The following is a 27,778-nucleotide window of genomic DNA, read 5'->3' as shown; positions in this document are numbered from 1 at the left end:
CACTGACTCCAAGTATGCTTTTCTGGTGCTACATGCACATGCTGCTATTTGGAAAGAAAGGGGCCACTTGACCACCCGAGAGTCCCCAATCAAATATGGTGATCAGATTCTTCGACTCTTGGAGGCAGTTCATCTGCCCACCGAGGTTTCAGTTTCTCACTGTAAAGGACACCAAAAAGGGAACACAGAAGTGGCACGAGGGAACCAAGCAGCTGATCAGACAGCTAGGAGAACAGCATTACAGAACCATGACCTAATAGAGATTGCCACCTTAGTTCCACAGACTAATTTGCCAGAAACTCCTTCATATACTGAAGGTGAGACTCTTAAAGCTAAGAGCGAGGGCTTTCAAGATCATATGGGGTGGTTTCAAAAGGAGGGACTCCTTTTTCTGCCTGAGAACCTCCAATGGAAGTTGGTTAACTCCTTATATGCCACTACTCATTTAGGAGAAAAGGCCCTCCAAAGATTACTAGAAAGGTCCTTCAGAAGAACAGGCTTCCAAACAACCAAAAGACAGGTGGTCTCCTTTTGTCCCACTTGCCAGTTAAACAACCCCCAAGGAGCTCAAAGACCCCAGCTGGCCCAGCCCATCCAACGACATGGGGCCTACCCAGGAGACGACTGGCAGATGGACTTCACCCAGATGCCAGTTTCTCAAGGGTATAAATACCTATTAGTCATGATAGATACATTCACAGGATGGATTGAAGGCTTTCCTACCCGGCCTGAGAAGGCTGAAGAGGTGGTAAAAAAACTGCTTCATGAAATCATTCCAAGCTTTGGTCTGCCCAGGTCATTACAAAGTGACAATGGGACATCATTTACTTCCAAGGTCACCAAGGGGTCTCAAAAGCATTGGGCATTACTTATCTCCATTGTGCCTGGAGGCCTTAATCTTCAGGAAAATAGAAAGAGCCAATCAATTCTTAAAATCAGCAATAAAAAAGAACCCAGGAGACCTCCCTGGATGGAAGGAGGCTTTACCAATAGCTCTCCTCCGCACCCGCATTGCCCCTCAGGAACAGCTTGGTCTTATTCCTTATGAGATGCTATATCGGAGACCTTTTATGTCAATGACCTCTTCCTAGATCCAGAGGTTCAGACCCTCCAGTCTTATACCATGGCCATTGGGCAATTCCAACAGGATATACGCTTGTGGGGTGTGAACCAGGACCCAAAAGATTCTAAGGAGTCACCACTATATGCTCCAGGGACTCAAGTCCTAATTAAAGTCTGGAAAGATGGGTCCCCAAAAGCTCAACTCTAGCCCACATGGAAGGGCCCATACCCTGTAATACTTTCTACCCCCACAGCAGTCAAGGTACCAGGACATGACACCTGGATTCACTACTCACAAGTCAAGCCGTGGAAGAAAACAGAAGAGGACACTCAATACACCTGTGAGCCCCTGGGAGATCTCAGATACCTGTTCAGGACTACCAATGAGTGCCATTCTAATGAACACCCCCAAAATCTAGTTTCTGGGGTAAGATTTCTCAGGACAGCTCTAAAGAGCCAACACAGCTTGACAGAGATTGTACTCCAAAACAGACAGGAGATAGATCTTCTGATCCTTGAACAAGGAGGGACTTGAGCCATCCTGGCAATGTGAATTTAAAAATGACTAATGCCCCTACTAGTCCTTGTTATGCTACATGGATGATGCTTATGATTATTCTATGAACTGTCAATTGTCTAAACTGTTTTGTCTCTGCCCAGGTCAACAAGCTACAACATGCAGTGCCAGTTCAACAAAGATATAAAACTACAGCCGACCATGAAAAATATCACACACCCTTAGATGGACACCGCTATAAGGACTCTGAGGCTTGAGACTAACAGGGGGAGGCCCAATACCCCTTGCCACCCCAGTTCAGCAGGAAGTAGCCAGAAAGACCTCGACGCCCCTGCTAAGCTGCTAAGTCACTTCAGTTGTGTCTGACTCTGTGCGACCCCATAGACAGCAGCCCACCAGGCTACCCTGTTCCTGGGATTCTCCAGGCAAGAACACTGGAGTGGGTTGCCATTTCCTTCTCCAATGCATTAAAGTGAAAAGCGAAAGTAAAGTCGCTCGGTCGTGTCCGACCCTTAGCGATCCCGTGGACTGCAGCCTTCCAGGCTCCTCCGTCCACGAGATTTTCCAGGCAAGAGTACTGGAATGGGTTGCCATTGCCTTGGGCCTCCCATCTCTTGAGTGGGGGAATGTTAGGTAGGTAGAATAGGGAAAAGGAATCCAAAATGGCGGTGGCTAAAAAAAAACCAGGAAGGTCCAAGGACCAGAGTGAAGACTTCACGTAGAACCATCAGCACTCCTGGCTAAGCCCAATTTGCATAGAGCAGGCCCAGGTGGAGGAAAAAACATATAAAAGGAGGAGCCAAAGCGCTGTCTCCCCTCCCCCCCCCATCCGACGTGCTCCTCCACTCTCGTCCCTTCAAGTCTTTGGGTCGGCATGCCCTCACGCTTCGAGGATGGATTCTCCTGCTATCTTCTAAATAAAATAGAGCTGTAACACTGATTTGCCTAAGAGCTATAACACGGTTCGTCCAAGACCTGAGAGCTGTGACACAGCGAGGGCTTTAATGTCCATCGCTCCAAATCTTTGTTGTGACGGGACAAAGAACAGAGGAACATACACTCTCGTGACATTCTGAAGGGAGAAGTTACGCTGTTCCTGGGACACCCAGCTGGGCCAGATGACCTGAAGTGCCCTTAGGCTGAGGAGGAACGCAGCGAGGCACTTTGGCCCACGGACAGGCGTTGGGGGGGGGGGGGGGGTCAAAGCAAAGTCAGCCGGGAAATGGGGGATGGCCTGGCCTTGCGAGGCCTCCGCCCCGCCCAGCAAGGCGGAAGTGAGCGGGCCACAGAGAGGGCCGGGCGGATGCCCTGGCAGACACACACTTGGCTGCTCCCCCCTTGGAACTACGGAAGGAAACACGCTCCAGGTCGGCTTTCAGAGCGTAGACTCCTGGTCCACAGGCCACAGGGTTTTCTTATTCCTGGACCTGCAGTCCATCCACGGACGACCCTAGCTAGCTCTGTCAGCCGCGCTGTCCCCTTCCACCCCTCCCCCCGGAAGAATGCGCATGTGCAAGCCGGTAGGCAGAGGCCCGCGGCGCCGAGAGCTCGGCCTGGCGACCAAGGACTTGGGTCAGTGGGGCCTAGAGGCGGGCCTGGCGGCGCTCGGCTGTTCCCCCTGCTGCTGCGGCCCGCTTCTTTTAACTGGCGAGCAACTGGCGTGCTGCTCAGAGTGTTTACGCGCTTCGTGCCCGCCCACCGCCATCTTAGAGCTGCATCAAGGTGCGCTGGCAAACTTCCGGGGCGGGGCCTCCGGTTGCCGGGGTAACGGGGCTCGGCTTCCTCCTGGGCTCCCCTTCTAATTTTATTTAAAAAAGAGAGCTGAATTCAGATCGTTCACCCCCTGCCATGCCGCTGCGCTTTACACTTAACGCCCCCCAGTATTGGGGGCTCGTTCTTTTATCGAAAGTCGACCCGAGTATCCTCGGCGCGAAGGGCCGTAAGTCAGGGCGTTTGTAAAGCGGCCGGGGTCTCAGCCCTGTGTCCTCCGGCGGCGGCAGAGCTGTGTCCTCCGGCGGCGGCAGAGCTGTGGGGCGGGGCGGGGTAGGTGCGGAGGGTGTGCCAACGGAGGGGCGGCCTCCTTTTTGGCGTATGAGAACGGGGGGCGAGGACGGTGCCGCCAGCCGTGGGGTCACGCTGGCGCCACGCGCACACCTCGCTCCCCGGACCACGGGTCTTGGGGGTCCGCGCGGAGGGGTCCCGGCCCGCGCGCTGCAGTGCGCTGGGGACGCCGAGGGGACGAGCCGGGGTGGGCCCTGGGGCCCGACTCCACCTTCGGGTCGATCAAACACGGAACCTTCCATGGCTGGGAAGTAATAGTACAGTAATAGAGCCTGGGGTTCGTGTCTCGTTATTCATGGGCTGCCTGGTAATTTTTAGTAATTTAAGAAAAACAGTGGTTTGGTTAAAGTAGCGTTGGTCGCTCAGTCGTGTCCGACCCTTTGCGACCCCATGGACTGTAGCCCACCGGGCTCCTCTGTCCCTGGGATTCTCCAGGCAAGAGTACCGGAGTGGGTTGCTGTTTCTTTCCTTCTCCAGGGGATCTTCTTGACCCAGGGATTGATCTGGGGTTCTTGCGTTGCAGGCAGATTCTTTACCGTCTGAGCTATAGGGAAGTCTTAAAGTGTACGTAATATGCGCATACGTAATATTAGGGTTATGTCACTATGTACTCATATATATATATATATATACACACATATATACGTCAGAATAGGAAGTTACAGAAGGAAGAGTAAAAGCCCCCTCCCCTTGTACGTTTTTGAATATTTTCCTAAATCCTCTTGTTTTGTAAACATAAAATGTGCCCAACGGAGACCAATAAGGGGTCTTTGAATTTGTTCTGCAACTTTATTTTTTCACTTAATATATCTTGTATATTTTTCTGTCTTCGTAGGTACTTTCAACTCATGGCTTAATAATACTCCATTACCTGTATCATGCCAGTGTGATTCATGGATTTCATATTTCTGAGGAAGTAACATGTAGAAAGTAGTGGTCACTGTAGATTTTATAATCATCTCTTTGCTTTGTCTGCTCTCTTGGTTCTCATTTTCTCCCTAATCTCTGGCAACCACCGACTTAGTTTATGTTTCAGGATCCTGGTTTTAAGAACAAATTATTACTTCACCCTGAAAGAGAATCCTTTTTTTTTTTTTTTCTGTACAACTTCCTGGCAGTTAGGGGCTTCATTGCTTTTTTTTTTTCCCAAAGTATAGTTGATTTACAGTGTTGTGTTAATTTCTAAACAGTGATTCTATATATATATTTATATGTATAAACACATATACATTCTTTTTTATATTCCTTTCCGTTATAGTTTATCCAGGATATTGAATGTAGTTCCCTGTGCTATGCAGTAAGCCCTCTTCATTCACTCTGTATATAATGGTTTGCATCTCAATGCAGTCCATCCCTCCTCGCCTCCCTCCCCAGGCAGCTGCAAGTCTGTTCTCTCTGTGACTGTTTCTGTTTCGTAGGTAGGTTCGTCTCTGTCATATTTTAGATCACCGTATAAGTGGCGTTGTATGGTATTTGTCTTTCCCTTTTTGGCTCACTTCACTTAGATAACCTCTGGTTCCATCCATGGTGCTGCAAATGGCATTATTCTGTTCTTTTTTTGAATGGGTGGATAGTACTCCATTGTATATATGCACCATATCTGTAGATGGACATTTAGCTTGTTTCCATGCTTTGGCTATTGTGTATCTCTGCTTTAAACATAGCGGTGCACGTATCTTTTTGAATTATAGTTTTGTTCAGCTATATGCACAGGAATGGGATTGCTGGATCCTATAGCAACTCTGCTTTTAGTTTCTGGAGAAACCTCGCATACCGTTTTCCGTAGTGGCTGCACCAATTTATATTCCCACCAACAGTGTAGGAGGGCTCCCTCTTCTTCACACCCTCTCCAGCATTTGTTGTTGGTTTGAGATGGTGTACCTCATTGTAGTTTTGATTTGCATTTCTCTAATAATTAGCAGTGTTGAGCATCTTTTCATGTGCGTGGCTACTGTTTATTCAGAGTACAGTTAGGCTGTTGCTTAGTAAACGTTGATTAGCATTGAGATGTGCACACAATTATGAACTCGATAATAAGAATTTCCATGATTAATCAGCATTTGGTAGGAAGTTGAGATAAAACTGTTTTAGAGGGACCAATATAATGGTAATTCTGTTACTGCACAGGGATCATGATTTAGCTCATAGTATAAACAATTTGTATACAAAAACATTTTAGAGAAATGGTTTATATATTTATGTCCTTACAGGTACAAAGAACAGTGATTGTCATACAACTGGAAAGAAAAGCAAAGAAAATGCTTCTTGTTTTAGTTCGGACAATTAAACAGAAATTGCATTTTTAATATGAAGAATGGAGGAGGAAGAACAAGCCGGATCAGAAGACGAAAACTCTTCAGAAGTTCTGAATCAAGAGGAGGTACAGTTTTGATTCTTTTGGTGCAAGTGATGACAAAAGGAATCCTTTGCTGGTTGATATTAACAGATACGCAGAGCTTTTCTCAAAGGCACATAAGCAGTGTTCATAGAGAATACTTCGAATACTGGAGTGGGTAGCCGTTCCCTTCTCCAGGGGATGTTCCCAACCTGGATCTCCTGCCCTGCAGGCAGATTGTTTACCATTTGAGCCTCCAGGGCAGCCCTCTTAGAGAATCCTGTTTTGTAATAGTGCCATTTTATTCTTTTAAACCCTTATGGGATTACAGATGTATCGCTTCTGCTCTGTCTTCTCTGGGGATGACTCCCAGGTTTCTGTTTCTTGGGCTGACCTCTCACTACCTATAGGTTATCAGTGTTTGGACATAAGTTTATCATTTCAAGTTCAGTGTAACCCAGTCTGAGCGAGATGCTGTATGTGGAGGTACTTGGCCCACTGGAGAGGGCTACATAAGTGCACTTGTTGTTTTTGATGACAGCGAAATGTCTCCCCGCTGACCCGCGGCACCTCAGCACCATTGGAGGTTGTCTTTGCCTACGTAGCCTTCTCTGCCCTGCAGGCCATGTCCCACTCACTCTCACCTGGTCTTTCTTAGGTTAACTTCTCCCTCTCTGTTGTACCCAGAGGTGACCTCAGCCGGCTCTTCATCACATCGCTGTTTTTCTTTCCTGTTGGTAGTTCCAGTTGCCACCGTCAGTCTGACTTTTCCTAAGGGATTGTTGCCTCTTTGGTTTAGGAGCCTCCAGGATCTTCACTGTCTTTATTTTTATTTTAAAGACCCATTACCCTCTGTCTTCCTTCTTCTATTTTTTGGTTGTACTGCGTAGCATATAGGAGCTTAGTTCCTACACTAGGGATGGAACCCATGCCACCTGCAGAGGAAGCTGTGACGTCTTAGCCGCGGGACCACCAGGGAGGTCCAGCCTCATTGTCTTTTGTATGCTGTTCGCCATCAGCTCCCTTTCTAAGTGCCCACCCCCCCCCCAACCCCCATCCCGCCACCTCTCCCTGGGCTGAAAGTATGTTCTCTACCAACCACCCCCACATCTGCCATTCCCCATAGTCTTTCTCCAGCCAAACCCGCTTTCTTCCCTTCTCCCAGCTCGTCACCTTTCTCTCTCACCTTTGAGACTGAGTTGAGGTCTTATGTTTTCGGTAATGCAATTTCCAGTTCTCACTAATGCCACCCGGTTTCCAGGCTTCTTGGGTATTACTCTTCAGGACCTTCTGGTTTTCCAGTTGGTTTTTTGTGGGAGTCTTGTTTCCCCAACCAGAACATTAACTTCTCGAGGGTGAAGAGCATGTTGGACGTCCTCCACAGTGGTTAGCAGTGCTGGGAGTGTGTGTTAGTCGCTCAGTCGTGCCCGACTCTTTGCGACCTCGTGGACTGCAGCCCTCCAGGCCCCTCTGTCCATGAGATTTTCCAGGCAAGGATACTGGAGTGGGTTGCCATTTCCTTTAGTAGTTGCTTATTCAGTGCTCTTACTGTGAACTCTTTAGGTTGTGATAACCTATTTTGGGAGCCTTGTATTTTGGATCATATGTTTCTTAAGAAAACACTTTCATTGAGGTATAACTGACCCACAATGAATGTCACATATTTGAAAGAATTTGACATATGTATACACACAGGAGGCCATTACCAAAGTCAAGATATAAACGTTATTTATCACCCTAAGAAGTTTCTCATTTCCCTTGGTAATCCTTTCATCTGGCACCTCTTTGAACCCTCCTTTCCTCCATCTTCAGACAACCACTGATTTGCTTTCATTATTGATTTGTGTTTTATGGTTTTATTTAATTATATAGTATGCATTTTAAAAAATCAGTCTTTTACTCAGCATAATTATTTTGAGATAATTCTGTGGGCTGGGCAGCTACTTCTGTAGCCGCGGGCACAGGCTTCTCGTTGTTAATGTGTATCAATAGGACTTTGTTTTAACATGAATTATAGTCCATGATTTGTTTATTCCAAATGTTCTAGCAGTATTTATTAAAAAAAACAAAACAAAACTGTCCTTTCTCCATGGAATTGCCTTTGCATTAAAAAAAACCAAACAGTTGTCAGCATATGTGTAGGTCTGTTTTGGGCTTTGTTTTCTATTCCATTGATTTCTTTTTCTGTCCTGATGATGGTATCACACAATCTTAGTTACTGTCATTTCGAGTGATAAAAAGTTTTGAGGTCAGTATTTCAAAGTGTTTCTGCTATCCCAGGTCTTTCACATTTCCATATGAATTTTAAAGTCATCTTGTCTGTTTGGAGTGATCCAATTATATAGTGATTTTAGTCACCAGGTTTTCTTTTCTCTCTTGATTAGTGAATGAGAGCTACAAGCCTGAATTTATAGAGCTTAAGAAGTGGCTGAAAGATAGGAGGTTTGAAGATGCAACCTTGATACCTGCTCATTTTCCAGGTAAGATCTGGCTTTCATTCACCTGTCTCCTGAGAGACACGTGGGCCCAGGTCATGGGAGAACCAGGACGATTCTCGCAGGCGGGCTGTGCTCTTTCTGGGTGCACGTCTCATGTTGTGTGGCAGGCACGCTGTCCTGTAGGTGCGATATTTATTTACACGTTACCTTATTTGGAAAATGAGTTTTAAGGGGCTTGTGGACAGAAATTCCAAAATGGTGAAGTAAAATTAAAAGTTAGAAAAGGGAAATGAGAATAGAAAAATAAGATGAAGGCAGGGATAAGGATAACACCTAAAAGCTGTAATTATGACATCTTGAACCCCCTATTGAAGGCGAGAGGAGAAGGGGACGATAGAGGATAAGATGGCTGGATGGCATCACCGACTCAATGGACATGAGTCTGAGTGAACTCCGGGAGTTGGTGATGGACAGGGAGGCCTGGTGTGCTGCGATTCATGGGGTCGCAAAGAGTCGGACACGACCGAGCGACTGAACTGAACTGAACTGAACCCCTGTCAGAGGTGGGCTGCCAATCTGACTCCTCTGTCCAGCAGCCCAGTGTACATGGTCAGTTATCTGAATCTTAGCGTTCTGTAAGCACAACTAAATTGTTTACTCATCAGAGCTATAGGTATTTCTGGAATGTAGATGTGAGGGAAATGTCTTCACTGGGTTTTTGTAGGGAAGACGCTGTGTAACATGGGGGCTGGTGACCCCATCAACCTGCTCGTGGTGGTTTCGTGAGATTTTCAAGCCCATGGAGCTGATGGGATTATCTCCTAGCTCGGGTGCATCCCAGGAGTTTTCTCAGTCCAGCAGGTTCCAGAGACCCAGCGGGGGGGTTTGTTCCCTGGGTGGGTGGCTTGAGGAGAGGAGCCCTGAGGGGAGCCTTAACTGAGGAGGAGCCCCCTCTGTGGCCCTGGTGTCCACAGCCACCTGAACAGGGATGGGTGAATATTCTTTTCTGAAAGTTGAGGAGTTTCCCTGTGGAGGTTGTTATTAACATTTACCGAAAATTGAGGATTTGCCGTGAAGTTTGGGTCAGCGTGCTCTTCTGGAACATTCTGTCACAGAAGTTGGGGAGCTGGTGGCTATGGGCATGTGCCTGCGGACAAGGCCACCCAGCTTTGTCCACAGGTGGGCTTGCAGTCACCAGTGAGAGGACCGAAGTGCTCCTCGAATGGGTTTCGGGTTTGCCGTAGCACAGAGACAGTTGTGAGCCGAGGGCCTCAAAGCTCAGTGTCACAGGGCAGGTGCAGACGTTTCACCTTATAGAATGCTTAAGTCGTAAGCCTCGGAAGGTTCCCCTTGGCCCTTAAAATGATCCTTCAGGTACCCATCAGGTAATTTAACTTGGAGCACACTGACTTCCTTATACGCCCTCAGGATAAACTGTTTACCTCATGTGCTCCTGGTCTAGTGAGGGGATGTGTGTGAAGTTGTTCCCTATGTGTTAGTAATACATGATGACTTTGGGCTAAAATACTTGATTTTGAACCATTCTCTGTTAGGATTGCTCCTTTTTTTATGAAGATGAACCATATTTATTAGCCTCTAACACAGTGTTTAATTTTCTGTTGCTGTGTGTCAGGGAATGCCTAGAGAAAAAACATACCCTTAGATTTTACTGAATAGACTTTTGTTTTTTTTTTTTCCTTAATAAATGTGTTTAAAAAATATATTTAGTTTTGGCTGTGCTGGGTCTCCGTTGCTGCCTGTGGGCTTTCTCTGGCTGCAGCGGGCAGGGCTGGGCGGCTGCTCTGTAGCCGCGGGCACAGGCTTCTCGTTGCGCAGCGCCGGCTCTCCGCGCACTGGCTCGGTAGCTGTGGTGCGTGGGCTCAGTTGCTTCAGGGCATGTGGACCTTCCCGGATCAAGGATTGAACCTGTGTCCCCTACATCAGCAGGCGGAGCCTGAAACCGCTGGCCACCAGGGAAGTCCCGGATGGAATTCTTCGAGATGATCAAGAGAAAAGCAGTGTCCAGAGTGGACTTGCTGTGCCTAAGGCCTGCCTACTCCTTGAGTGTCACTTTGCCTTAAGAAGGATAGATTTAAAATGATCAAGCTGGAATTGGCATATGGTTTCAATCGAATGCCTGAAAATAAGTAATCTGTCTATGATTTAGAGCAGTGAAGAGTTATCAGTTTTAAAAGTGGCAACAACTTCCTCTGGGCCTGTGTCCAGATTCATGGTGATGGCCGAGCTAAAGCAAAGTGGTTTGGCAGTGAGCAGAACCCAGCAGTTACAATTCTGGGGGCAAGGAACCTTCATCAGTATGGGCTGCTGTAACCAATTACCATAGACCCAGTGGCTTAAACAGCACCTTACTTCAGACAGTTCTGGAGGTTGAGAAGTCTAAAACTGTGGTTTGGGCAGATTCACCATCTAGTGAGGACTGATTCCTGCTTTGTGAATTGCCATCTTCTTGTGTCCTCACCTGAGGAACTCTCCTCTCTCTTCCTACAAGGGCACGAATTCCATTCACGAGGGTTCCACCCTGGTGACCTAGTCACTTACCAGAAGCCCCACCTCCAAACCCATTGCATGGGGGTTAAGAAATCAACATATGAATTTAAGGGGACACCAGCATTCAGTCCACAACACCTTCCCTAAGTGTTTTCTATATTGTTAGCTCTTAATCAGTGTAGGATAGCAGAGAAAGCTCATGGGATTCTGTCAAAATGTGTGAAATTCTGGGGAATTAGTTTGTGGAGCGTCAAGGCAGGATTCCAAGTTAAAAGCAGGATTCAGTCTTTAGACTTTGATCTGATTTATGCTTTGGGAGCGGACCCTGGTATTTCCTTTTATTTTTATTTTTTCCAATATTTCCTTTTAACACTAAAAGCACTGTCCAAATCTGGGCCTTTTGGATAGACAGCAGCAGAAATTATAAGGCAGTGAGTAGTGTAATAACATTCTAATGACCACTTCCTACCTTGCCTTAGTAAGTACAAGTTACTGTGACCTGTTTTCTGGTCTGTTGACCACTGTGTTGTGGACATATAGGTAAAGTACCTTCTGGATTAATTCCATCCGCTTAGTTCTGTTCATATATGTTTAGAGAGGAATTTCCACTTAAATTAGCACATGAATTTTTTTAAAGGATGAAAGTGAAAGTTGCTCAGTCTTGTCCGACTCTTTGCGACCCTATGGACTGTGCAGTCTGGAGAATTCTCCAGGCCAGAATACTGGAGTGAGTAGTCATTCCATTCTCCAGGGGATCTTCCCAACCCAGGGATCTAACCGAGCTGTCCCACATTGCAGGTGGATTCTTTACCAGCTGAGCCACCAGGGACTCCACAGGAAAAAATTCCTCCCATTTAAGGGTTTTTAAAGGTTCTGGCCCACAGGATGATTAACTTTACTGTGGGACACACAGAAAAATTAAGTTCTTAAAATCAGAACCATGTGCTCGAGCAGACAGTATGCTTCTAGGTAGGAAGGACTACTCATTAAATTAAACTTGCCAGACACCTGATTCCGGACTCGAGTCAAGAATTCTCTTCATGATCCAGAACCTCCCAGTAGGCCCACAGGCTTGCTATATTATATTCCCTCCTATCTGCGAGTTTGAGTGAACTTCGGGAGACAGTGGAGGACGAGAAGCGTGGTGTGTTGCCGTCCGTGGGGTCACAAAGAGTCGGATATGACTTAGTGACTGAACAACCACAACAACTAGCTGAGAGAAAAAAGTCAGAAACTGTGGTTTTGAGAAGACGACTAGAGAGAGTTCATACAATGATTACAGGTCATATCGTGCCCATCTCTTCAAGAAAAGCTGTTAGCTGACTGGCAGGAGGGGAGCGCTGGGCACGGAGGGGTAAACTTATGGATGTTGGTGGTGTTGCCAGAGCCACTGGGGAAGCTAGTGTCATGACTGTGCCCTGGTCATGACGGGCCAGAGCAGCTGGTTCTGGCTCTACCGCGCCGAGCTTGTCTGGTCAGAGAGCATGGCTCGTGGCTTGTCCTGTCTAGGAGAGTGCAGCTCGTGGCTTGCCTGTCTGGAGAGGGGAGGGCACAGCCCCAGGCGTTGTGGCACCTGAATGGGCTTTAGTGGTCATTCAGCCAAACACTGGAGATCATTCCTGTGGAATGCTGGGTCTGGTAATGGGTAGAAGTAACCTGTGGGTCCAGCCTCCGAAGTTGGGTGGGCATCCTGGGGAGTTGGTCCCCCACCTCGGCCAGGAGACCCCAGGGGACAGAGTCCAGCTTCAGGTGGCCCGTCTGAGACCCAGCACCTGAGCTGCCTGAAGGCGATCATCTTTAGGTGTCGCCTCTAAGGCGGACTTTGCCCTTCAAGGATCATATACCCAAAAGGAGGTTGAGACATCGTCCCGAATAGCTTCTTGATCTTCGATTTCCCCGGGGAGTCAAAGGATGTGAGACACTCTGCTTTCGCTTTGTGTTATTTTGAAGTTCACCCACATATGCAGAATAGTATCTCTAAGACCTTGAAGCTGTCATAGGATTTATCTTTTTTCTCTCTTTGCGTTTGTAGGTACAGGAAGAGGACTGATGAGCAAGACGTCCCTGCAGGTGAGAATTTCTCTCTCACCTTGAAACCCAAAGTGGGTTTTTCTGCTTGGTTTTGGGGTTCAAGTCAAATGAATTAAAAATATTTTAGACATACTTTTTTTTTTTTTTTTTAACTTAATGGATGGGTTTGAATACAGTTCTGTCAGTTAGAATTGTTTGCTGTGTGCAAGAAACAAAGCCAGCGTCACGGAGCGCACGTTTCTTCGGTCGTCAGGTCAACCAGCCTGGGTAGGTGGTCCTGAGCTGTGTGGTGGTCCGGGCTCCATCAGCTCAGCTCCAGGGTGTAGATCCAGGGTGTAGCAGGAGGGAGCAGAGGGTGAGGAGGGGCAGGCTTCTGCTCATCCACAAAATTCCAGCCGCATCTCACCTGCCAGCGCCCAGGGAGGGCAAGAAGGGAAAGTGTGTTGGGGTGCACGATTAGCCGTCTCCGCTGCAGCAGGTTTGTAAGGCTGATCATGTTTTAAATGTGCTGAGGGTGGATTGGGGCTGGAGGGGAGCCACTCAAATCTGAGCCTCCGTAGTAGGTAGAACCCAGCAGGCAGGGAAGGGGACCTCTCAGCCTGTCCCGGGGTCTCCTTCTGCCAAGCGAGGCCCCTGACCCCCTGACCCAGCTTCGGTCTCCGAGGCTGGACAGCGAGCAAGTAAATGACATAGCTGCTCTTGAAGGTCTGTTTTAGTTCTTCCGTGCCATTTAAAGGGCATCCAATGCACGGTTTTCTGTGGAGCTAGGCATGAATTCCTTATTTGTAATTATTTGAATTTTCTGTTTAAAAATTGTTTTATATTTACTCCTTGATTTAGATTAGACTCAGCTGTGTCTGTGTCTTTAACCTAAAGAATGGTAGCTTTTAATGTTGTAATTCTATTATGCTATCATAATTTTTTTTTCATTTTTAATTGTGATAAAATACAACATAAAATTTACTATCATAACTATTTCTAAGTGTGCAGCTGAATAGTCTTAAGTACATTCACCATTCACATTGTTGTGCAGGATCCTTCTTTTGGGGGGAGGCATATGACTATTCTGTAGCAGACTTTGTACCTCTGTACCTCTCATGAAGATAGTCGTGACTATGCGTAGTTTTGGATCAGGAAATGATATTTGGCAGTTACATTACACGTACTTTCAATTGTGGCTTTTTTGCGAAAACTTTGAAAATTGACACATATTTTACACATAGTGAAATACACACATTTTAAGTGTCCAGTTTGATAGGGTTTTGATGATGAAGACATTTATCTCAATCAAGATATAGAACCTTGTATTCAGAGGGTTGGGTTTTTTTGTGTGTTTGTTTGGTTTTTTGTTGACATGGGATGTCAGAGCAGGAAGGGATTTTAGTGACCATACCAACTCAGTCTTTTTTTGTGTGAAGATAATTGTTCTTTAAATTTTTTAAAAAAATTTTTGGTCTTTGGTCTTTCTTTTTTAATTTTTGAGTCTTTGTTGCTGTGCATGGGCTTTCTCTAGTTGCAGCGAGCAGGGCCCACTCCTTGTATGGTGTGGTGGCTTCAGCCGTTGTGGTGCACGAGCTTAGTTGCTCCATGGCGTGGGGGATCCTCCCGGACCAGGGGCCGAACCCGAGTCTCCGGTCCTGGCAGACATATTCTTAACCACTGGACCACAGGGAAAGTCCCAGCTCAGTCTTGATTGACACATGAGGAGACCAGAAACTGAAACGAGGTTTTTGGCCGAGATGTTTAACCCAAACTTAGGTGTCAGTTATGATGAAAGCAGGCTCTTTTATCTGGCTTCTTAGTGCTTTATTTCTACTGGTCTGTTCCTTGGTGTCTTAATTTTCCTTCCTGTGTTTCTGTCTCAGTGGGAGAAACTGAAAACTCTACTTTTGCAGGTGATCAAGTGAGATTCTTGTGCTGGGGGTGGGAGGCACCCTTGCCCTTTCTTCAGCTACTTGTTACAGGTTATATGGTGAATAGGTCATTACTGGGAATGAATGACCAGGCACGTGCATTTCACTGGAAGAAAGTTTTGGCGTGGTTTCTGCCTGTTGCCTATAGGTGGCACTATTTCCTGGTGTAAGAACAAGAAGGAACACTAGGCCTTGAGGCGCGGGAGTGTTTCCGCATTCCTTTCTGATGGGAGGTTGACTGGTGGTGGGTGTCAGTCACACCGTTAACCTCTGACTCTCGTTGGGGCTGTAGTGCCCGGCGTGGGAGCAGTCCTGCTGGTGTCTGCTGACTCAGCCTGGGGAGCCCATCCGCTGGAAGCTCTTTGGTCGGCTATGGCTGGGCTCCACTGGGTTCTTAGTAGATGACTGTGGAATCAGGGACTTCGGAAGATTCACTCAGGTCCTCCCCCAAGCACGGATGTTCTAAACTTTACTTTCTTTCTGGTAAGGAGGGACAGATGATTATCTCGTTGCCTGAGAGCTGCCTGCTCACCACGGACACAGTGATCAGAAGCTACTTAGGGGCGTACATTGCTAAGTAAGTGACCGCTCACCAGCTCATCTGGCGCGAGTGTTTCTCCTTTCAAGTTTATATCGTCAGCAAGTATGTCAGCTAAGACACAGTCCCTTAGGACCCAGTCCCTTCTTATGGCTGGTATATGTCAGAAGTGATGTGAAAAGTTGATTCTATGAAGTTGGCTCTTAATTCATGGTAAATTGCATTTTCAAGGTTTTTAATAGGCTGCTTGGGAAGTGGATTTGAATTCCGAGCTGATCTTACCAAAAAATGAGGATTAAGTGGGAGCATAGACATAACACACCATAACTGAATGCCTTGACTCACAGCACTCCACACCTCTTCCACTGTTGTAGGTCTTGACAAATGTTATTTATGCTTTTATTTTTATCGTTACTGTACTTGCTTGAATTCTGCTTCAGCTATGAAGAGCTGTTGATGATATGAAGGAGCTGGTTAGATTTGGCATAGAAGAGAAGAGACCAACATAGGAGCTGAAGACTGTTTTCTGGCTTATGTTATAAGGGCGTCTCTCTTCCTTTTGGGTGGGTTTTCCAGGACAGATTGAGGAAGGTCCTCAGCATAAGAGGTTTCTAAATGATAAAGAAAGAAAAATTGTGTTGTTTCTCAGCCCACGGTAAGCCCCTCTGGCTTACTTTTTGTAAGAAGGCTGATATATTTTCATGAGCCTGAGTAGAGGCAAGGATGCTCTTGGTATTAACATTTTCTGTATGCTTCTGGAGTTTTGAGTAGAATGCACGGTTATATAGGAACCTGAACTTTGAAGGATTAATGAAAACTTTTCTAAGTACACCCATGCCACATGAGCTCTTTTTATTGGTAATAAACAAAAATACTGCAGTATATAATTTGCAATAGAATGGGTGAGTTTAAGACCAAAAACTTCAGAACTGTACAGGTATATAACGAGCTTATTCATTTTTCTGCCTGGGTTGTTATTGCACAATAGAACTTTCTGCAGTGATAGAAATGTTTCATGTTGAGTTCTCCTGTATGGTAGCCACATATGGCCGACGAGCACTTGGAATGTGGCTCCTATGACTGGGGAATTGAATTTTCAATATTATTTAACTAAAAAGCAAGAATTGGAATAGCTACTGGTGCCCAGCGGGTACTGTGTCGAATGGGGAACGTCTAAGTTCTTTCTATCAATTGCTCCCCATCTCCCCCAATTTTATATCCTTACTAAAGTGGAACAAGTGAAATTCCAGCAACAGCTTTAAAACTGGAGAAAAGAGTTGGAAGCAAAGAGGTCTTTGCAGAAAGTAATCTCTTGCAAACAAAGCTGGAACTCAGGTCACCGAGCCAGTTCTTGCGTGCCTGTGGCTTGTTCATGGCCTTTGTACTGGGGTGTGGTCCCGGGAGGAGGCCCTTGAGGAAGGAAGACCCTCTCTTGGATGCATTCAGTGAACATGGTGTATACTGACCACTTGGCCACAGCCCCTCTGGAAGCAGAACTAAGCCCTCAGATGTCTGCATCTCTTGCTTATTTCATATTTTGAATGAAAGTAACTCCTCCAATCTGGATTTTCATTTTAAAAGGTGGCAGCCTCCTCCATCTCCTCTGTTGGCTCTGTGCACCTTTTTAGTGTCAGAGAAGCATGCTGGGGATCGGTCTCCCTGGAAGCCTTACCTGGAGGTTTTACCAAAGGCCTACACCTGCCCAGTTTGTTTGGAGCCGGAAGTGGTGAATCTTCTTCCCAACCCTTTGAAAACAAAGGCCTGGGAGCAGAGAAGCCATGTGCAGGAGTTCTTTTCTTCTTCTCGAGGCTTTTTCTCCTCCCTGCAGCCTCTGTTTTCTGAGGCCATTGAGACCATCTTTAGCTACCGCGCCCTGCGGTGGGCCTGGTGCACCGTCAACACCAGGGCTGTGTACATGAAGCGCCCGCCGCAGCTGTGCCTTTCCCCAGAGCCAGACACCTGCGCACTTGCCCCCTACCTGGATCTGCTGAACCACAGCCCTGACGTCCAGGTGAGACATCCACTGGGGGACCCGGGTTCGGTTTCAACAGGGCCGTGTAGAACCTGCGACCAGAGTAGTGAGCAGAGCCCCAGGGAACGGTGCAGCTGGTCAGCCTCCCTGCCGTCAGGTCTGGTAGGCTCCTGTCTTTCCTCCTGACCCTGTCTCCCCCTCCTGGCATCCTTTTCCTGTGCCCCATTTCCCGACTCTGCTCTCCAGACCCACAGAGCCTGGTGCCGTGTCCCCTGGAGGGTCTGAACAAGCAGCTCCCCAGGGAGCAGCATCTTTCGTCCTTTCAGACCTGGGACCAAAGCCTCACTTGCTTTCCTGTCTCTTTCCCTTCCACACTTGGTGGCATCGCTGTCAGGGTTTAGCTGTGATCGCTGAGGGTCTTGCTCCTTTCCTTTGGAGCTCTGCAGCCTTAGAGGACAGGGCTTTTACCTTGCACTTGGAGTAACCGCAGTGCTTAGCACAGGGCCTGGCACGGAGGTGGTATTCAGCCAACAGTTTCTGACTGGATGGATGTTTGTGGGAAATCGAGAAGGGATCCCACTTTGGGAGTCAGCTAGAGACCTCTTCATCCCCAGGCTTCTGCCCTCTCCTAAAGGAGATGATTATATCCCCAGTGGAGTGAGATCGAGGCAAACCAAAGAGGCTGAAGTTCAGATGTGGCATTTTTTTCTTCATGTGGGTACATTCTGTGCTGAGGACTTGAAAGCTGCATCTTGCTTAAATGAATATAATCAGTTAATCTTTTTGGTTTTCTGCTTTGCTTTAAGAGACATGTTTTGCAATTTGTTTTTTTTTCTAGGTAAAAGCAGCATTTAACGAGGAAACTCGCTGTTATGAAATTAGAACGGCTACACGCTGTGGCAAACACAAGGAGGTTTTCATCTGCTACGGCCCCCACGATAACCACCGCCTGCTCCTGGAGTATGGATTTGTTTCCGTCAGCAATCCTCACGCTTGTGTTTATGTCTCAAAAGGTTGGAACTGACTTTGGTTTTATCACTAAGATAATTGGATTCCCTGCCACCAGTCTGGTTCTTTTTTTATAAAAATGACAAAACCTTAAAATGTGTATCAGTTACTTTCTCCTAGGTAGGGCTATCCTAATTCTTATTGACCACGTCATTTCGGTGCTGAAGTAAAAGCAACATAGCTTTGATCCATATTGAGGTTAAGAACTGAGAAAAGTTTTATTGCGTTAGGTCAGACAGTAGAATGAAAGCAAAGGAAAACTCCTAGGGAAATAGAGTACCTGTAGATGACAAGAAATGGGAATTTTGTACTGAGACATGGTCACTAAAGATAGATCAGTGGGGGCACTTGACTGCCATGGCGGTCCAGTGGCTAAGCATTTGCCTTGCAATGCCAGGGACTGTACAGGTTCGATCCCTGATTGGGGAACTAAGATCCCACCTGCTGCAGGGCAACTAGGCCTGCGTGCCACACCTAAAGACCCCGCATGGCACACTGAAGATGCTGTGTGCCGCAACCAAGACTTTGTGCAGCTCAATAAGTAAATGAATACTGAAGAAAGAATGGAAGCACTCTAAAAAATAAAGTGCAGGATGAGAGAGTTCCAAGTAAAAAGGACTTAGGAAACACTCATTGTGTGTAATCACACTGCACCAATCACAGGATAAATATGTTACACACAGCCCTTGTTTGAAGGGGTTTAAGGCCGTGAAAAAAAATGGATTCCATTTGTGTTCGTTTGTTACTTAGCATTGTCATAATGTTTTAAAAATACTTTACGTATTAAAGTTGTAAAAATTCCAAATATAGTATTAAAAATAATACATGGAAGGCTGATTTATTCCCCCTTCCCTTCAAGCAGCAGAGAAGCAGTTTTCTAGGCGCTGAAGAAATGGCTGGAGGTTTACTGAGTATATAATTTGAAGTAATTTTAATATAAGTTCTAGTGGAAATAGAAACTTGGTCAAAGTGCTACCACTCCATCCTCTAGCTAAAGTAATAATGCCTTTTTTCAAAAAGAAATAGAACAGCAAAAACTGGGTCTTGCTGGGTCTCTTAGAAAGCTAGCTTTGAGACTAGCATTGTATTATCAGAATAACTTTTAATATTGATGACCATGCAGTATCGATTTGTTAAATACTTTGAACAAAATTTACACTTTATTTTTGCATGTAAGAAAAAATAAAAAGAAATTGTATGAAAAAAAAGAAAAATCCTTCAGTATCCTATTGTCCCAAAAAGCTTTGTTAATTTTTACATCATCATTTTCAGTTGTTTTATGATTATAATCACTAATATCCAGATAGTTTTGAATTCTGAGTTGTAAAAACCTGAAGCCTGGAAACATTTCTTCCTGATTGTCTGGAGCCTGTGCTTCAGTGGGTGTGGCTTCCCACTGGTCCTGTCATGTCTTCATTCCCTGATTTTGTGGGTTGATTTGCTTTGTGGGAGCAGGAGCTGAGGTAGTGGATGTTTTGTCTGCTCTCTGGTAATTCTTGTAGCCTTTCAAGGGTTAAGTTGTGACCTCATTGAGTTGGACCAAAAGACTAGATTTTTTTTTTAATGTGAAAGAGGTAAAATTGTTTACATGTGTCTTAATTACTGATGGGATGGAAAGTAAGCTGAGAAGGGTCTTCCTTTTTGCCTGAATTTTATGCTCTACATCAGCCTGATTTCTTTTTTTTTTTTTAATGCAGATATACTTGTTAAATATCTTCCATCCACTGCTAAACAGATGAACAAAAAGATTTCCATTTTGGAGGATCAAGACTTCATAGAGTAAGTGTTTCTCTCGAAATTTTTTCTTTAGGAAATCTTGATGAAAAATTAAGAGTTCAGGTTTTGAAAGGTGTGAGAGGCCTCCTGGCTCAGATCTGGTGACAGACAGCTATTTATTGAGCTCTTACTGTATATAGTACATTGTACTTGATGTGTGGTGGGGCACACAAAGAGGGGAAGATACTTGTCAAGAGACTTTTCTGGGGACCTGAGATAGGAACTTGACGTCTTAAATGATTGTATGTGGTTTTATCACTACAAAAATTACACTGGTGGCCCTGTGTGATTGTTGTTGACATGTGGTCAGGCAGCGTGGCATTACTCCTGCAAGCCAGCCTGGCCGTCAGTCACCCAGCAACCGGGTGCAGGCTCTTGGGATGGGAGGTGCTGAGGTGATTCCACACCAAATGGGATAAACTGGGTTTGAGACCTTCCCTTCTCCCCCTTGCAGATTTTCTTCTTTAGATAAAACTGAGTTCTCAATAGTCCAGCAGCAGAGTGAGGGACAGCTAGCTGTGATGCCACCGTTGGTTTGATCCTCAGGATAACCCAGACTTTTCTTCATCCGTCTCACTGTGGTCTCCTCATTCAGCTTCAGCTTCTTACCTGATCAGAAGAGCTTTCTACTTAAGCATTTGCAGACCCACTTTTCTCTTTTGTCTTTATGACTAAGACTACTGGCTGCACCATGTTGAACGGCCCCTTTAAAAAAATGTGTGGCCCTTGAGCCATTTACTGGGGTGTAATGAAGTGTCACAGTGAGATTTGTCATTTTTAAAAATTAATTTTAGGGTTAGGGTTAGTTTGTGTGGGAGTGTAGTTGATTTACACTGTTGAGTTAGTTTCCTGTGCAGGACACAAGAGATTCAGTGATCGATGCATACACCTGTCCTTTTTCTGCTTTAGGAATCTGACGTTTGGATGGGATGGACCGTCATGGCGGTTGCTCACAGCTCTTAAGTTGTTATGTCTGGAAGCTGAAGAATTGTAAGTCCCCTGTCTGTTGGTCACCAGCTGCCGCTACAGTTTGGACATAACTGGGGCTTTTGGTTTGGCCGACACTCAAACGCCCCATTTCAGAGAAAGAAATGCCCTTGCATTACTGGGGCTGCTTATTTTTCCTGTGGGCTTCCCAGGTGGCGCTAGTGGTAACGAGCCCACCTGCCAATGCAGGAGATCGTAAGGGACGCGGATTCAATCCCAGGGTCCGGAAGATCCCCTGGAGAAGGGCATGACAACCCACTCCAGTGTTCTTGCCTGGAGAATCCCATGGACCCAGGAGCCTGGTGGGCCACAGTCTATGGGGTCGCGAAGAGTCAGACACGACTGAAGCGACTTAGCATGCACAGTCTTTGTGTAAGTTGCCCCACGTGGGGAATGTCTAGCTTTCTACGGTTTCTGGAAGTGTCTGGTTTGAGTCACAATCTGAGTGCATGGTCCTGAGAACTGGCCTCTCCTCAGATATTTCTACCCCCGCAACCTGGGTGACCTGCAGTTCGCTGTTCAGGGTGAACACTTAAAAAGTGTGCGCACTGACGCTGGTCACAGGAGACTCTCTTGAGTAGGGAGGTTTTTCCCCAGAAGCAGACAGGGCTCCGGAGCGCGGGCCCCCGGTTCTGTCTTGAGGGCAGACCCCGACTCCCGCTGAGGAGAGGCCTGGGTCTCTCCGGAGGGCAGGCGGGTAGAGGAGCCCCCGCTGGAGCCGCGCGTCCAGGTTGGGTCCTCAGCACTCCCGAGAGGCTGCCCGTCCTCCCCTTAGCCAGAGGGAGTCTGGAGGAATAATGCCCGCTACTCAGCAGAAGCTCAGCTCAGAAACCGGACTGGCTGCGTCCTGGAGGTGGCGGAACCGTCCTTGAGCTGTGGGAGGGAGTCGGTACGTCAGCGCCGAGACGTAGCCCCCAGCTTGGCGCCCGGAAGCGTCACGCCTGCGACGTTCCTGTTCGCGACGTTGCCTACGTTTCCGTAGGGACTCTGGGAAAAAAAAACTCCCTTCCGGGTCTCCGTGCCAGAAATCGTGCGTATTTCTTCTTAGCAGAGGCTGAATTCTGTATCCGACACACTTCCTTCATCTTGTTGCTTGCTAGAACACTCAGGCAACTTAATCTGTGGTCCAAGTGTGCCGGATTTTAAGGCATGCGAGTCATCACAGACTCATCCCTGACTCGCCATCTCATTTTTCCTCCCCGTGTCTTTCCTTTGTCTTGTTTTGCCCATCCATTTGTCTTCCGTTTCATTTTATCTCATGTGTACCCACCACGTAAGTTTCTTTGCATCTTCCTTGGAAAAAGGTACGAGTGCTTTTTCAAGACATGTTAACCTCGGATTAAAAAAAGCAACTGGGTGTTTCCCAGGGGTCCTGCTGAGGCCTCTTTGCTTCCCTTGGAGTTTTTTTTTTTTAATCTAAAATTATTTATTTAATTATTGGCTGTTCTGGGTCTTCGTTGCTGCAGTTGAGGAGAGCAGGGGTTGCTCTTTCTAGTTGCGGTGCATGGACTTCTCATCGGGGTGGCTTCTCTTGTTGCAGGGCACGGGTTCTAGGGCCTTCGGATTTGTATAGTTGCGGTGCACGGTCTCAGTAGTTGTGACTCGGGCGCTAGAGCGTGGGCTCAGTAGTTGTGCTACACAGGCATAGCTGCCTAGAGGCACGTGGGATCTTCCCAGCCCTGGGATCGAACCTGTGTCCCCTGCATTGGCAGGCAGATTCTTAATCCCTGGACCACCAGGGAAGCCCTCCCTTGGAGTTCTTTCTGACTGGAGTCGTGTGGCAGAGGAAGCGTGCGTTTGGGATTGTGCCTGACTGGTGTTTGCACACTTATTTCTGCCTCTCACTAGCTCTCTCACTTAGGCTCAGTTCTTCACTGTTCCGGATTCTCAGTTTCTTTTTGTCTAAAAGGTGGGGATAATAATGCTTTCTTTGCTGGGCAGTCGTGTGGGTTAAAACAGATAGCGGTTAAAACAGCCCAGCGCAAAGGAATGTCTTTTCTTCTTTGCTCCCCCTCTCTCCCTCCCCTCCCTCCTTTCCTAAGAACCCTTCTGCTCCTGAGGTTGTCACCATCATCTCTAAAGCTAGAGACGTCTGAGACTTTATACGCTGTGGCTTGGGGGCTGTGGGGAATTTCTCATCGACTTCTGTGCCCTGCACTCGGAAGGTGCAGTCCTCGCCTGCCTCTTCCTCCTCGGCCGCGTCCACATCCACATTCTCCGCATCCAGAACCTGTCCTCCACTCTGCTTCCTTCCTCTTTGTGTCGATTTTGGCCTGGCCCCCTCCTGCTCAGTGTCTTGCCTACCCGGGCACAGCAGCACTGTTGTGCCTGCAGAAAGTTGTCCCCACCAGCCCATGGAGCCCCCGTTCCTACAGACTTTCTTGTATAAAATTGGCATGACCTCCATGATGAAAAAGACTTCATGGTAGATTCTGCTTTTCCATCTGTAGAGCACTTGACTTTCTGAAACACGTCCTGTGTTGCGTTTGTCTTTTTTTTTTTTTAAAAGGAGACGCTGTTATTTGAAGAAAACAAAACCCGCCGCCTTTGCTCCTTAGTCTGTAGTCTTCTGGCTGTGGGCTCGCCTTCTTGTCTGTCCTCTGTTCCCTCCCTGTGGTCGGTGGCCGCGGCTCCGCTTGCTTGTGAGCCAAAGGACTGTGATGCTAGAAAACTCAGCCCCTTGCTTCTCATCCCCAGGGTTCCTTCCATCTTGTCTACTGTCTGCTTCAACACAGGACCTGGACGTTGGCAGGAGGTTTGAGGGAATGCGCTGATGGAATGAGTTTTATTATGTTTTTGGAAAAATAGGACAAGTTGTGTTGAAGTGGAAAAGCCTTTATTTCTGAGAACCTGCTGAAATGACCTTCTTGAACATTTTTGGTTCTAGTGTGTGCTGGAAAAAAGTACTTCTTGGGGAAATAATTTCTGATACAAATGAGAAGACAAGTTTGGACGTAGCCCAGAAAATATGCTGTTATTTCATAGAGGAGACTCATGCCGTGCTTCGAAAGGTATGATTCTAGAATATCTCATTCTTAAGTGTTTTGATTGAGAAGTTGTTTTGTACTTGTTGGATAGGAATAGTGCACCTTATTGGGGTGCTGTTAATGCCTTAATAAATAAACACTGACGTAATCTGTGTTTTTGACTATTAACATGTGTTTATACTGTTTAGTGGGCTTCCCAGGTGGCCCTAGTTTTAGAACCCACCTGCCAGTGCAGGAGATGTAAGAGACACGGGTTCAACCCGTGGGTGGGGAAGATCCCTGGAGAAGGGCCTGGCAACCCACTCCCATATTCTTGCCTGGAGAATCCCATGGACAGAGGAGCCTAGCAGGCTACAGTTCATGGGATCACAGAGTCGGACATGACTGAGCGACTTAGCACACAGCACACAGACACCTTTTAGTAGGTAAATTAGTGCATGAATTCTTTTTCATAGATTTTTAAGGTACTTTTTCCCCGTTTGTGTAGTGAATGTTTTAATTAAATGAGGGTTCAGCTCATTTGAATGAAAACATTACTGGGATTAATAAATGATTTTATTGAACCTTGGAGACATTGTGTTGCATGAAATAAACCAGGACATGAAAGGACAGATACTGTATGATTCAAATTAAATGAGAAGTCTAGTATTCCAGACTAGAGGTTCCCAGGGATTTGGGGAGGGGGAGTGGGGAGTTAATGTTTAATGGGTGCGGTTTCTGTTTGGGAAGATGCAAAAGTCCTGGAGATTGATGGTGGCTGTGGTTTCACAACACTGTGACTGTACTTAGTGCCACTGAATTGTACATTTAAAACCAGTCAGAGTCTTAAATCTTAGCTGTATTTTGCTACACTAAAAAAAAAAAAAAATTTAAAAATAACTTGCAGGTTTCTCGCATGAAGGAGGAAGAAGTGGCTTTGATGAACCAGTTGACTTTGGTAGAAACACTGCAGACGGAAGAGCTGAAGATTCTCCAGGCCTCTGCCAAGGCCCTGACCGCCTTGCAGACAGCTTTTACGTAACGCACTTCACCAAGTGCGTAAGGTCACCTCCTCTGGTGGGTGTGGCTTCTTTAAACATTTTTAAACTCAGGTTTATTTTATATGGACTCACTGAGAGTCAACGAAGAGTTTCTATTAAACAGTTATCTGCTCAGTCCCATCCTTCTGCTTCTGTCTGTCTGTGGGGGCAAGTGGTGGCTGCTTGGGGACGTGGAGGCGCTCTGCACAGGCCAGGTGGTTCCAGGGGACCCTGGAGCTGTCGGTGCCAGCAGCCCTTCTTATGCCCTCGGGGTAACTTGCAGTCAGTCCTGGAGGAAGACGTTTGAGCGAAGTGCGACCTGGAATAGGGAGGGGAGGCTTGGACGGAGCCAGGGTCAGCCCGGGGCTCCGTGTGTGGTAACAAGAGGCTGTGCTGCTTTATGCTCAGAGCCCCCCCCCGCCTCACCATTCTGGCTTTTGAAGTGGGGTTGTGGGGGACGCACAGCCCTCCCAGGTCTTGGCCGCCCTGAGCTGGAGTGACGCACTTTGAATTTTTCACCCTTGATTGCACATTTGAAAATGAGGTTGTTGGACTGGGATGGGGAAGGTGGTTTCCCTGTGCTCCCACCCAGCAGTGGGGTGGAGGAGCTGGCATGGGGTGCTCCCCCTCCCTCCCCCTTTCCCTCTCCGCTCCCCCTCTCTGCTCCTCCTCTCCCCTCCCCCTCTCCAGTCTTCCCTCTATTTACTGTTTTTTTCCAGAATGTGTTGAATTTCTGATCAGCCGGTGTCCTCCCTTTGCCATCCTTTGTGTGTCAGTTCCTCCATCGTGTCCAACTCTGTGTGACCCCATGCACTGCAGTCCACCAGGCTCCTCTGTCGATGGGATTCTCCAGGCAAGAAGAATACTGGAGTGGGTGGCCATTCCCTTCTCCGGGGGAACTTCCTGACCCAGGGGTTGAACCCGGGGTCTCCTACAACGCAGGCAGATTCTTTACTGTTTGAGCCACCAGGGAAGCCCATTGTTTGCGGTGGGGTTTTGACTCTTCTGCTGCTTTTCTTCGTTGTAATAGGGGTGTTGCGAGGAATCAGAGATCAAGTTTTGTGCTTGGGGCTCACCCCACACAGCTGCTCCCGGGATCTTCCCTCTGCAGCTCTCCCTGGGGGTCCTGGCCCCACCCAGCACAGCCCAGCCTCAGTGGGGCCCTCTGCTTGGTTCTGGGACTCTGAGTAGGGAGACTGACCTAGGGCAAAATGGGCATGTTTAGTCTTAATCCTTACCAAACAGTATTTCTTAGCCTTTTTAGGACTGGGGTAGGAAGGGGACGTATCTCCTCCTCAGGCCTCGGCAGTCTTCCGTCTCAGGGAGCCCTGGATAAGTCAGAGGAGGGGGTACATGCAGAGAAGCTGGGGTCCTGAGGTTGGGGAGGGACGCTACCCACCCCTGCCACCACTGTGCCGGGCACCTTGGGAGTCAGCGTTAGAAATAAAACATCTTCACTGTTGTATCGTGAACCCCTTTCCCTGTTCATAGATGTTGGTGTTGAGTTTGTTTTTAATAGCTGCAGTGTGTTTCAGGATATGCTCAACCATGCATTTGCCAACTTTTTCTGTAAAATTGTAAATATTTCTGTAAAATAGTAAATAGTTAAGCTTTCGGGGCATTTGTCCAAGCTGTAGGACACAGCAATCATAGATGGTGTGCAGACAGAAATGCATGGTGTGTCCTGGTGAAGCTTGATTCACCACTCAGGCCACAGGCCGCAGTGCACTGACCCTGCGCTGCACCATCATTAATTTTCCTGTTCCATCTTTATGGACATTTAGGACCTAAATATATTAATTCTTGGGCTTCCCAAGTGGGTAAAGAACCTGCCTGCCAATGCAGGAGACATAAAAGATGTGGGTTTGATCCCTTAGTTGGGAAGATCCCCCTGGAGATGGGAATGGCAGGCCACGCCAGTATTCTTGCCCGGCAAATCCCGTGGACAGAGGAGCCTGGTGGGCTGCAGTCCATGGGGTCGCAAGGAGTTGGACCCGACTGAGTGAGTGAGCGCACACATGTTAATTCTTGCTCGTAGATGCTTTACACCTTTTGAAACTAAAGCCTCCCCTTGACAAGAAAAACTTGATAGACCCATGTGGTAATTGTGTGCTTTCGTTGTCCATGATTAGAAAAAATGGACAGTGACAAGAAATAACCACTCAGACATTTGCAAATGAGAACTGTTTCATTATCTGCAACAGATCTACCCTTGTTTGAAAAGAAAACAGTAGTCTAATAGGAACCTCCTGGGGACACAGGGACCTCTCCTCAATCCTCTGTACTGACTATTACGGGAAAAGAATCTTAAAAAAAAAGAATGTATATATGTGTGCATGTATGCATATCACTGGTTTGCTTTGCTGTACAGCAGGAACCAACATGACATTGTAAACCAGCTATACTCCAATGAAAATTAATTGAAAAAACCCCAGTATTATAAGACTCTCAGTTTGCAGGTGATGCTTGGCGTGTAAATGTATTCTGACTCCTTGCAGGAGTGGCTCCTGTGGACAGTGCGGCCCACAGGGTGGATCGCGGGCAGGCCATGCACCGCCTCCCTGGGCTCGACCGTGCTGGGCTCCGTGAGGGCCTCAGCAGGTGGGTCTCCTACCAGCGGTGCCGT

At 47.1% G+C, this 27,778-nt stretch overlaps 1 protein-coding gene across 5 annotated transcripts; it reads left to right on the top strand.

Annotated features, from left to right (window-relative positions):
• SETD4 (SET domain containing 4) lies at positions 2,836 to 25,293 on the top strand. 5 transcript variants are annotated; one of them, XM_005675690.3, is made up of 11 exons: positions 2,836 to 2,946; positions 5,851 to 6,020; positions 8,360 to 8,455; positions 12,954 to 12,991; positions 15,354 to 15,442; positions 16,985 to 17,414; positions 18,214 to 18,388; positions 20,081 to 20,162; positions 21,069 to 21,149; positions 24,034 to 24,157; positions 25,035 to 25,293. In XM_005675690.3, exons 2-11 carry the CDS (start codon positions 5,948 to 5,950, stop codon positions 25,152 to 25,154), a joined length of 1,308 nt encoding a protein of 435 aa, XP_005675747.2. In that variant the 5' UTR covers positions 2,836 to 2,946; positions 5,851 to 5,947; the 3' UTR covers positions 25,155 to 25,293. The 5 variants fall into 5 exon arrangements, with proteins under 5 accessions (XP_005675747.2, XP_005675745.2, XP_017908127.1 ...); XM_005675688.3 differs by having other exon boundaries at positions 2,838 to 2,946; positions 25,020 to 25,293; XM_018052638.1 differs by having other exon boundaries at positions 2,839 to 3,301; positions 25,020 to 25,293.

The sequence above is a fragment of the Capra hircus genome, chromosome 1 (assembly GCF_001704415.2).
Source record: "Capra hircus breed San Clemente chromosome 1, ASM170441v1, whole genome shotgun sequence".
Taxonomy (NCBI): domain Eukaryota; kingdom Metazoa; phylum Chordata; class Mammalia; order Artiodactyla; family Bovidae; genus Capra; species Capra hircus.
This window is presented reverse-complemented; position numbering and strand designations above follow the sequence as displayed.

Bases quoted from the DNA above. Each gene is read 5' to 3' on its own strand.
- SETD4 (XM_005675688.3), top strand. From the start codon at position 5,948: ATGAAGAATGGAGGAGGAAGAACAAGCCGGATCAGAAGACGAAAACTC. The intron at 15,443-16,984 runs GTAAGTGACCGC...TCATTTTAAAAG, and splicing joins TTAGGGGCGTACATTGCTAA to GTGGCAGCCTCCTCCATCTC. The intron at 18,389-20,080 runs GTTGGAACTGAC...TTTTTAATGCAG, and splicing joins TTGTGTTTATGTCTCAAAAG to ATATACTTGTTAAATATCTT.